The 12,226-nt window shown below is 41.4% G+C and overlaps 1 protein-coding gene across 1 annotated transcript in view; it reads left to right on the top strand.

Moving 5' to 3' along the window:
- Positions 1 to 11,938: 11,938 nt before the first annotated feature.
- The window catches only part of CD109 (CD109 molecule), a gene marked incomplete at both ends in the record, with an annotated part of 77,126 nt that continues 76,838 nt past the window's right edge, over positions 11,939 to 12,226 (top strand). Inside the window, one exon of the mRNA XM_080615988.1 lies at positions 11,939 to 11,997. Within this exon, the coding sequence (XP_080472114.1) occupies positions 11,939 to 11,997 (59 nt within the window). The remainder of the gene's footprint in view (positions 11,998 to 12,226) is intronic.

Genomic DNA, 12,226 nt, shown 5'->3' with positions numbered 1-12,226 from the left:
CAAATCACTACTGCTACCACCAGTAATAATAATGATAAGAGAAATAACAAGGACAAAAAATACGATATCACCCGCTGAAAACGAGCCTGACAGAGAAGAGCACCTGCCCTTCCAGGTAGCTCCCAGTTGCATCCCCGGGCATGACGTGCTGTGGTATGGAATACCTCTTTGGCTAGTTTGGGTCAGGTGTCCTGTCCCTGCTTCCTCCTGGCTTCTCCTCCTCCCTGGCAGAGCATGAGACTCACAAAGTCCTTGGTCAGGGTAAACATTCTGACCAGCAACTGAAAACATCGGCTTTATCAGTATTCCCAGGCCGAAAGTCAAAACCACAGCACTGCACCAGCCACTAAGAAGGAGAGAAACTGACTGCTGCTGCTGAACCCAGGACAATAGTAGCCATAAATATCCTTAGAGAAAAGAGTAGATTGCCCATCAGCACTGTTCCTCAGCTCTGTGGTTCATTTCTGCATTTGCTGGGTTATTGGCTCTAAGTGCTTCACTGTAGGGATCCCCCTACTAAAGGATGTTGGAGAGCTCCTCAGAAGCACAATTCTTTTGTCACTGGGCTTATAAAAACATATGAATAGCTATAGTGCATGAGACAATGATCCATTTCCCTCAGTATCCTGTCTCTCACAGCAGTTAACAACAAATGCTGAGGGAAGGACTTGTACAGACCAAACATAGGATGATACATCCTCTGAATAGTCTCTACATGTTTGAATACACTGACTGGTGACTCAGACCCTTCCTGAGCTGGATGTGGTAGCTCTACTCAGCAATCTGACAGATTTGTTTGTCAAGACATTTATGCTATCTGTGTTTGAACCTGTGTAAAATTCAATATCCATGTTCTCTGTTGCAAGGAATTCCACAGCTTAAATGTATATTATGGTCAGGGGTATGCCTTTACAGTCTCAGACTAAGCATGCTCTGAGAAGAAATGCTTATTTTCTGAATCCCTAGTGAAGATTTACCTCTCCCTGTGCACATGCCTAGCCATGGAAACATTGTTTCTTAAGGCATTTTAATAGTGGTGAGTCAGGTGCTGAAATATTAGGAGTTTACAGGTTTTGGTGTGTAGTTTATGAATTTGAGTGGTGTTCATAAATGTTGGACTTGCGCTTTTAGTGGTTTGGTTCAGCGGAATCTTCTGCAAAACCATGTATTTGTACCTGCCTGGTGCCAGGCTAGAATGTTTCTTTCAAGAGTTTCCATCCCATGATGTGCTGCATTTTAATATTGCAGTGCTGAGGATGATCAGGTCTGTGGCAAAATGAAATTAGCTGACTTATGTTGGCATAAAAGATGGAATGGGATAAAAGATGCTGTTATCCCATGGGTTATCTCAGTAGTTTTATCCTAAGCCTGCTGGGAAAGCCTGCTGGGAACTTGATTGTTAGCTGGATTTGCCAAAGCCCAGAGCTGCCAAAGAACATGCTGCAGCTGTCACATAAGTGTTTCCTAAAGTTGAATGAGAAGTCTGTATTGAAAGTTAATAAGGACATTTAAAAGAAATATTTCCAGTGGCGAAGAACCTTTACTTAATCTCTGCATAATAGGTGAAAGATCCTGAAAAGTATGTTTCTCTTGTCAATAAGTAAATTTTTTCAGGGATCTCAGAAAGCTGGAAGGAACCTGTCACACAGGACAGGATGATGTGCTTTTTTATGCTCAAGGAACACAATATGCCAATTAAGGTAAGAATCTGTGAATTAAGTGCGCAATAATTGGTAGTCTCTTGCATAACAGTGAATCTAGGAGACTTGAAAACGTGTGTGATAGCGTGTGATCCCTTTGGTTGCGGAAATAGAGAATGACTTTACTAGTTTTCACCAGCAGGGGTCTAAGGAAGATAGAAGTTCGAAGATTCTCAGATGTATGGTATCTAGGTGTACCTAGCAAAATGGAACAAAGCTTCTTGCAAGAATAAAAACACTTCCCCTTAGATGTTGATTTGAAAAATGTTGAATTCTGAAGGACGAAATGTGGTGTGTTTTTACTAAAGCAGTTTGTTACAACCTTGCCCAATTATGCCTCTAATTTGTCACTTTGTGCTCCAAAATTAAGTCTAAACTTATGGTAATTATAATACTTTCATAATGGAATCAACCTACGTTTTCATTTGCAAATCTCGGCAGCTATCCCAAGCTATTACATCTAGAGGATGTACATAACTTTACATAAAAATACAATAGGACTATTACAAAACAAAGGAGAAATAAAGTGGGAAAGGAAGAGAAATAAAAAGGGAGAGGGAGGAAGAAGGAGTAAAGGATGTGAGTCCCATTCAGTTAACTTCTAAAAAGCTGAACTTAGTTCTACAGCAGTGCTCAGAGTGTCTCAGATGAGTCATTTGCAGCTGAGGAGGCTTTATGTAGCTTTTTGATATGTTCCGTGGTGACTGGCAGCAGGTACAGAAGATACTATGTAATCCAAGTCTCTGGCTGTGGAAGTCAGCCATCCCTCAGAGGTGCCAACGTTGTAGGGGTCTCTGGCACCCTGCTACAAGCTCAACCTCATCCTGCTGTGGAGCAGTAGAGTGCCTGTGAATCTTGTCTTTTCCCTCCCGCAAACTGGCTTCATGTCCTCACCTGCTGCAGGACATCTCTCTGGAACCTCTCTCAAGGTTATTTTGCAGTTGTTAATCCCATGAAGATTATGGTGTATGATTTACAGCTGTCACTCTCTCCACATCAGAATTTAGAAAGTAACATAAATACTTAAATTCAGACTTAAAAATTTTCAGCCAGGTAGGCCAATACACCCCTTATGAGCTCTCACTTTCTTGTGAAGTTTGTTTTTTGTTTTACCCTACACTTCAGGTAGCTGCAGGCAAACTGTTCTTTCTGGCTATTATGCAAAAGTCTTCCCCAGTTTTTAATAATTTTTGTATGCTTTTTAGATACCCTACAGTAGTTTTCCTTCTATTTGCTGGGGAGCATCAATACGCAACAGCTGGAATCTTTTAAAATGAATGTAAACTATATCTATACTTTCTTTGTGACCCATGTTAGGGGGTAAACCCTGGCTTGACTCAGTTGGTGTCAATACATCTGCATTGCTCAGGTTCACTCCTGGGATAGCCTGGCTATCTACATGTTGAATATCAGTTGGATTGAACCCTGGCCTGATGCCTATCACACAATCCTTTGTACCTCTTTGCAAGGTATATGTTATAGTATGCAAAACACACCATGCTGCTATACCTTACTGAAAGCTGAACAGTTATATCACAGACTTTCTGTGTCCTTACCACCAATTCTCATTTTAACTGTATTATGCAGTGTCTACAAGCTGTTTGTCCTGGTGTCAAAATTTCTATTTACTAGAGAAGTCATTCAAATAGCATCCTGGTTGTGGTTTACATTATTTCAGTTAAGATGGAAATGCATGAGCATTGCAGCTAAGGGTAAGTGGAGTTGGAAAATTTTAACAACTTAGTTTCAGACATAGTAAGGAATGTAATTGCAAACTTCTGAGCTCTGTACCGTCAGGTTTTGCAGTCTCAATCCTTGGAGCTTTTTAAAAACTTCCTGGATAAAGCCCCAAGTAACCTTGCTTGACCTCATTTCTCACCCTGATTTGAATAGCAGGCTGGGTTAGATGACATCCTGAGCTCTCTGCCTTGAATTTTCCTGTGATCCTGTGACCCCTCTCAGGGGTGAAAAGCTTTTAAATATAGTTTGTTTGTTTTTTTAATATCTGAAGTAAATTACTGCTAAGGAACAAAACGAGAAGGAAAGAAGAAACTTTGACAGAACTGCTGTTAGTGGTTAGAAGAACCACAGGGTGAATCTTCAGCTTAAAAACAGGGCTAAGAGGCTTCAGAAAGTTGTCCAGTATAGGGCACACTTCAGACATATAACAGCAATTTCCAAACATTTGGTTGCTAGAGTAAGGTTTGGAAAGATGTAGCTCCTGGGTCCACACCCTCTTCATTTAAATAAACACAACTGCTGCTGTGGTGGTTGGCAATGTAACAGACACTTGCTTTTTTAACAGCATGAATGAATATCCTATAGTGGCATTACTCAAGGGCTAAATTTATTTAGACTTCAGCTTATTTGGTGACTTGACATATGAAACCTTTACTCATGTACTTCGTAATCACCAAGATCAGACTCCTTACTCTCTCTCCTTTCCTGCAGGCAGTAGTGGTAACAGTTAGTCCTCAAGGAGAGACAACTGATATTCACCTGTATCTAAACTAAACACAAAGTCTTGTGCAAGTTTTATAAATAATGTTGAGTGTATTTTCAAAAACATAATTCTTAATCACTTATGTCTATAGAAGCCATTTTAGCTGCTCCATAGACTGATTCTGTGAGAAAGAATTGTGTAACATGAGGTTGACTGTCATTATGTGGTTGTCACATGGATGTAATCTAATATGGAATAGAGGTTCTGAGTGGTTTTACCTACATACTTAATATCTACCTACCTCTGCTTTAAATAGCTAATTCTTCTTGATACCATGGTGGAGCTAGTTGGAAAGCAGGAACTGCTTTCCTTGGTAGCAAAGGTTCAGGAAGATAACTTCTGTTGATGTTCCTCATTTCTCCTTTGCATTTGATTGACTTTAATGACTACCTATTACTTCTTACGTTTTTCTCCCATAGATCAGACCCTGTTATTTTCTTCCTATGAAAGTGTCATGGAAGCTTCTCTCAATTTTCTCTCTGAGTTAACATATGTATCTCTTTACTCTGTTGGTTTACGGCATTGTCTCCACACCTTGATTTACTTTTGTGTGAAATGTGGGAAACACGTTTGCCTACGCTATGAATTGCTGTTAGGTCAGTCTGCTTTGAAAGGAAGCTGCCTCTGCCTACAGGGATACACAGGTCTATAAAACAGACTGCTGTACTAATATCCCTTTTTTTATGGGTAAGTGAATGTCGTAAATAGCTATTGCAGAAACACACATTCATTAAAAAATCTGCCAGTTTTTACGTACTTAATTACAAGTAAAGTTACAATGTATGAAAGCATGTACTCCAGAATACTGTGATATACTACTCTATGACATTATGGAAACACTGGTTTTAGAAATTCCTTTTTTTAAAGCTGTAATTTCAGTTTACAGTTTAATTATATGCTATAGTTTAAGATAATTGAACTCTTGGGGAATTCTCACCATCCTTAAAATTAAACAGTGTGAATGCATACTAAATTATTTAATAAAAATAAGGTTTTTCTTGGCTGTTTCAGCAGTATTTGCAATGTGAAGGGGTTGCACTGACATTTTGAAAACCTTTAGAGGATGAAGGGAATTCAGGCAGCTAAGATAAAATGAATAATGGAGCTCGGTAAATGGAATTTTAACACATACAATTGTAAAAACTACTGCCTTAGGAAAACAGATTTTTGAGGACAAAGTCATAATTTGTAAGTTTTTAACTTCTCTCACTTTCATAAAAGCAGCATGTTTGTACATGTTTTAACATGTTCCTACTATATGATTGAGCATTTTACAATCAGATAAAAATGCTAAAATAAACAAAAATTAAGATATAACTTCTACTTTGCAACAAGAATGGCATTACGTGAACCTTGTGCTCACATGTATCAGATAAGATACAGTATATCAATCAAAGTTAAGGGGCTAAATGCAGCAAATAATACAAGAAAACTCAGTTCTTCGTATCAAAGTTACAGAGATTTGACTGAGGTGGAGGATACAGCTTTGAGTCCCGACCTCACTGAAGGCAATGATTTCAGTGCCATTGATTTCTGTAAAGCCAAGAGACTGCTCTGAGGATGTCTGCAGAGGAAATCTGAAAATTCAGCTATACATAAAAACCTATCATGGACACCATGTTTACTTGCACCTTGGAAGACCTTCAGCACATCAGCAGCAAGAACATAGGGTCTTTTTGCAGTAATTCATTAGGTTTCTGTGAGATCTGTGAACTGCCAAGAGCTATTTTTCTGGGAAAAACAGGGAGACATTGGGAACTGAGATTTGTCTTTGCTGTAGGGGAAATCCTAGATGTATAATTTGTAGATTTGCTCCTCAGACTTTCACATTTCCCATAGTATAATTTTATCATTCCTTCTTTAATTCCCTTTCTTTCTGAATCTCATTTCTAAAAGTGAATCTCTCAAAATCTCATGAAGTCTTTACCATGATGTCCTTCTACATTTGATGTGCTTCCCAAAAGAGAGTGCTTTATTTTGCGGTATTTATAGTTACGGTATTTCAAAGCACATATATAATACTGCACATAAAACAATGTTTACAGGTTTGATCTGTACATCATTAATTTTTTAAGGGTATGGTTAAAATGTGTACAGGTATTTTAATAATAAAAATTAAAATATTATGAAAATAACAAGTATATAATTCCAAGATAATAAGCTCTTTCTGTGCTATATTAACAAAGACGCTTTTTTCCTATTTGGACATTGCTTGCTTGTTCCCATGCCAGCCTTTGAATAAACAGAACAAAATCCAACACCTTCAAATAGGCCCTGATCCAAAGCTTGTCAAAATTGATGTCTGTCTTTAGGTTTGATTCATTGAATACTCAGTGAAAATACTTAATCTATAGTCCTCTTACATTCTCTACAGATAACAAGATATATTTCAACTACTTATCTTGAATCCCTGTTTAGGCATTTAATAGAAGTTGGTAATTTTAGGATGGGACTCACTTGATTCATTTAGAAGACCACTTTTGAATGTCTGCTTTTTCAGACGTTGGTATCTTAATGAGTCTCATAAATCTGGTCTGAAAAGTGCCTCCTTCACTCCATTGTGCATCCAGCAAATGTAAATAACTAGTTGTAGACAATTTCAGAGTCCACATTTGATCAGGTGAATCGTACCCACTATGCTAGGGATAACAGTTCAAGTTGGAAGAGAATTTGCAAATAACATTATTTATCAAGAGATGTCTTCAGGTACCGGCAAAAAAGTACGTTAATTGCAATGCAGACCAGATTTTCATGAAGCTCCACCCTGATAGCTCAGGGCAAGTTTCAGTGTGTGGCACACCCTTCATCAGCATAGTGTGAAAGGTTTTGGCTCATCCCATCATCAGAACCAGCATCAGAAGTACTATCACTGGGCACTTCTGGGTGAGCATTATATCCTGTGCTCCTGTCAGTACTTTCCAGCAAATGCAAATTCTTCAGGCTTACATCCAAGCAAGGAATGTACCCTCATACTGTCATGGAATGATCTTCCATCCACCTCTTTTTAACTATTTTCATATAATTCTTGTCCACTCACTAGGAGTGATAAAACAGACTTTTGCTTCCTTCCTAGTTCCATGAACTGCTGAATCACAGCTTCTGCTAGGACCTCATCCAAACCCTATTGAAATTAATTAATTAAAATATTTATCCATCCCCTAAATGAGCTTAGTTGCAGGCCTTGAGTTCAGTGATGCATAAGGCAACTGGCTAAGCTTTTGAAAAGACAGAATTTTGTGCTGGAAAAGACTATAGTGATTTTCTAGTTCAAATTTCCACATAACATAGCTCTTCAGATTTCCCTGAATTTGCCTGAATTTCATGGAAACATGCTTTGTTTGCACCACAGTCTGGTTGAATGCCTACTGAATCCAGCTGACCAGCCAAGTTCACTGTCTAATGCTAAAAGCAGGACAGGACATTGACCATTCAAGTCCTCACTGTCCTCGTTTTTGCTGACATTTTCCCCAGTATTTTAAGTACTGCAGTGCTCAGGTTTTTACATTTACCAAACAGTACTGTTCTGTATGTGTGCTACTAGAGCAAAGCAGACCTTGCTGTGCATGTGTTTATTTCCAGACAATCTTCACACAATTAGTAAGTGCTAAGTCCTGCAATCCTTCTTCTTTACCAAGGCAGAAATAGCTTTGCAGACTCTTTAAGGAGTCATTACGGTCTTCTGTATTTTAAACACATTTTTATTTAGAGTATACCTAAGCTGCAACTCAAAGGTGTGATTTCAGCTGATACTAGTGCATGTATTTGGGCTAGACTTAAGCTAAGCTGTATAGAAATACACAACAGTATAGTTGTTAGGTGCTTGAGACTGTAGCCAGTGCTGTAGATGACTTTTGCAGCCTTTACAGGCTCTGATTGTAAGAGACCATGAAAAAAAATAGGTTCCTGGGGAGCAGTGAAGGTGGTAAAAGTGGAATTTTCATTATGGTGACATATCACAGATGGGAGTAAAATCTGAGTCTGGTAATGCTTGTTTAACCCCAAAATGTGAAAATTGAACAGAAGGGGATTTTTCAGCTAGCTTCCCTGGCTGGCATGCTGAACATAATGACAACCTGTTTTACCTCCCAGATTGTGTCTCCAGAGTATCCACTTCAGTGGCTTGGAGCAGTTGAAGATTATTAAATGCTTTCATGCTAGGTTACACTCTTCCAAAATTATTCACAATATGCAGAAGTCAGGTCCAAAACAAATTTCCCTTTTACGGTGATCTCAATAAGTTGCTGTGCAGTTCTCTGCTTCTAGTTTTGTGCAGAAAGCAGCCTCTCAGGTGTTTGTCAGAGCTAGGCATTTAAAACCTATTTAGACCTAACATACTGCCAAATGGTTGTTTCTATGGTCTTGACAATGATGTGTAGCCCTGCTAAGGTCTTTAAGTTAGTTAAACACAGAACTCCTAGCAATTTAATAGGACTAATGTAATTGGTTTCATTTGCCTGTGCTGGATGGACAGGTATGTTTTAGCTGAGGATGTTTTGTGCCCTAAAACAGAAGCCAGTGATCATGCAAAAATTTTTCAAATCTAGGTACCCTTAAGTTTAAATTTGACCAATTCGGCACAAACTGAAGTGTGGCTTGTTTTTGTTCAAGTTACCAGTCTGACCTAGATCAAACTGAACAGTGACATGTAACTGCATAACAGAACCCTACTGTAGACAACCGTGAACAAGAATGAGCAGATTAACAGTTGTGCAGTCCTGTAATCAGTCAGTAAGGTCACGTGATAAATTATGTTTACCTGAAGCACAAGTCTAACAGAACAAATAGTTAACACATAGTGAGCATCAATAGGATACCAGCTTAGCTCAGTTCTCTCTATATGCTTATTTTCCAATTACGCCTGGTTTATTTTTATTGTCTGCATACAGAGGAATGTGCAGAGGAGGTTTAAGATTAGGCTGGCTGTAGGGCTGAAGTTGGCTTAAAATTTCTTTGTTTTACCTCATATCTGCCCATTCTCCACAGTTTCCTATTTACATATTGTGCTGAAAACCACTGATGGGCCTGTATTCTGAATAGGGCCACTGAAAATGTGCTGTTTTAGAAGTAAACCTTTCTCCAGAAAGAGCTGCATGGCATAAGCTGCAGAGCAGGGCTGGGAGGGCTGCAGGCTGCAGACTGCAGAGCTGGGAGATGATGAATGGAGAATGGGAGAGGTTGCTCCTGGGGCTGGCTTTCCCATGGGAAGCATCACACAGTACAAGTACTCTCTATTTGGGTGCAGTATTTAGTGTCATTTGGCCATCAAGGAAGGACCACATTTTATAAAAGAAGGTAGAATTTGAAGTGCTGTTTTGGGGAAACCCCAGCTTATTTTACAATGAAAATTAGCATCTGTGGAGCTGCAGAGCACTTTTGAAAATCAAGACCTTTATTAGATGCTGGTAAGACGTCACTCTTAAAACTGTGTATGAGGTGGGCTATTATGTATTTAAGTTTTCTGCCAACTGGGAACTTACTGAATCCTTATGTGCCACATTTGTTTCCTAAATGGTATATTTAACCATGAAAACCCTCTACATGTACCTACAGCACAGTATAACCTGTTTGGAATGAAATTATGAGAAGGGGCTCTAAGTGTCTCCTGACAAGGCAGAGGAAATCAAAAGGTGGTATAACTCCAGAAGAGGAAACTCTGTGTTGGATTAGGAAGGGAATGAATGGGGCATGTTCAGAGGACTCAGGGCTTCAGAGATCTCCAAGTAGTAGGATTGTCATCCACTAATTTAACCTATCTCTCAGTACATGGACATACCTGTAAGAAATGGAGATTGCATTGTTATGGAATGGCACCTAACACTTAATTTCTCTTTATCCATTTCTTATCAGCAATAGATCTATTCAGGACAGATGAAATCCTAATATTAATAACCCATTTCTTCTCTTACTTCCTACTGTCGGATTCCTTTATTGGTATTTTTGTAGAACAGACCAAATACATATACAAAAGTATCTTTAAATAACAAGCCTTTAAAATTGAAAAGGAGGATGGGGGTCCACAATACTATTGCATAAATGGGCAAAATCTGTTACATTTGTATGCACTTTGCTAACGGACTTTTGGGCTACATCCATGCTAATGAATTAAACAGTGCCAGCAAATGCTCTTGGGACTGGAAGTTAATTGTGTCTAAGCTCAAGCTGACCTTGGCATGGTTTTGCCCTGGCCAGCAAGGGCTCTCTTGAACAATTTGTTTGTGGTTTCAGGGTTAGCACAGACCATACCCAATAGGAAGTCTGGATACGACCACCTTGTTTTGAAGACTCAGAGAGCTGATTAGTATTGATAGGTACAGTGGAGTGCCAGTTGGGCTCAGTGCCAGAGACTGGAGAAATGTGTACTGTGAGCAGCTTTACCATGCAAGGCTGGGGCGCTTGGGATGCAGCACTACTTGTAAGCACTTTTCCCCACCATCTCCAGTGAAAGGAGTGACAGTGACTGTTCATCTTCCCTGCCTGCTTCTCACAAGCAATGAGTCAACGACTTACAAATAACAACAGCAAACATCTGCTAAACTTTGCCTCATCATGCACTTTTTGCAGTTGAGGAGCTGCCCAGACTGACTGACCTTCCAGGGATCAGCTGTGGTTGCTGCATTATCATCTCCTCCCTAGCCTACACAGGTGGCACCCTCTCTCCTATCACTACAAAGACTGGCACTCCAAAAAGAATCAGCAGAGGTATGAAAACTTATAAAAGCAAATTTAAAATACGTGAAAAGACTGCATGACTGCCTTGGCTACTGTTAGAGCACAGCATTTATGTACATTTACTATTCATACCTGATTTTCATCAGAACAAAACACAGTACTTCTATTCAGGGCTATAACTGACTGTATTTTGTCTGCAGAGGATGCCAGCCCAGCACTTGTGAAGAGGCAGACTTCAAGAGCAGGGTGGAATTTCTGAATGTGTTAGGTTTTTGCAAGGATGAAAGAATTCAGATGAATCGAAACATCTTTGTGTGTGTACAGTCTACACAGTTACAATGAACGTACTAGAGGAACAGAATCTCACCCAAGCTGCTTCAGTGCACTTTTTGGACTCTGAAAGTGGGTTAAGACGCATATGCAGACATGACTATATTTTGCAGGTACTGGGCACATAGGACAGTCCAGTCAGAGCTACATTAGCAATTGGTTCACATTTAAGTAGCTATAGGACTCCCTTAATTTCTGCCAGAATTGTTCTCCCCGTTCAGACCCAGAAACGTTCCCTTCTTGCCTCCGCGCCCGAGCCCCAGGCCAGCGCGCCTCGGCGGGCTCGCCAAGTCTTTGCAGTGCAAAGCCTTATCGGTACAGGGGCAGTTCCCGACACACGCTGCCACTCTGCTCGACGCTACAGGCGCAAAACATTACTCTCCGCGCTTATTTTGTAGGACGTTGTGTTGGCCTGGGAATCCCACCCATTCTCCAGCTGCATCCACCCGAAGCTGTCGAGCGCGAAGGCTGCGGGGAGCAGAAACACACCCCTGGATGTGGACGTGTGTGTACATGTGCCCCGCTGCCCCCCCCCCGCCTACCCCCGGGCCGGCCTAGGGAACGCCCCCCGGGTGCTCAGGCGGCTGCCAGCGGCGGAGAGCGCCTGGCGCTGGGGCAGCAGCGGCCTCTTCGTTCCCTCCCCCGCCCGCGGCGGCGCCTCCCGCCCGGCCCCAGCCCCCGCCCGGTCCTGTCGTGCTCACAGCGGTGAACCCGCGGGCAGAGCGCACGGAGGGCCATGGCGCGGACCCTGGGCGCTGTCCTCCTCCTCCTCCTGTGCGGCTCCGCGGCGGCCGGGTACGTGGGGCCGGGTGGGTCGGGTGCGAGCGGGTGTGCGGGGCGCCGCGCCTCTCCGCCCAGTGTGGGGCAGCGGGGCGCTTCCCCGAGGGCAACCGCGCGCCCGCCGGCAGCCTGTCCGGAGCGCGGGCACGGCCAGCCGGCATCACCTCCTGCCTCCGCCGCGGGTGCGACAGAAGAGCCTTCCAACATGTATCGTACGCTGTTATGTGGACGCTGTTACTTGCCT

The sequence above is a fragment of the Psittacula echo genome (assembly GCF_963264785.1).
Source record: "Psittacula echo genome assembly, chromosome: 4".
NCBI classification, from domain to species: domain Eukaryota; kingdom Metazoa; phylum Chordata; class Aves; order Psittaciformes; family Psittacidae; genus Psittacula; species Psittacula echo.
The sequence above is the reverse complement of the archived record's forward strand: the minus strand, read 5'-3'. Positions and strand labels throughout refer to the sequence as shown.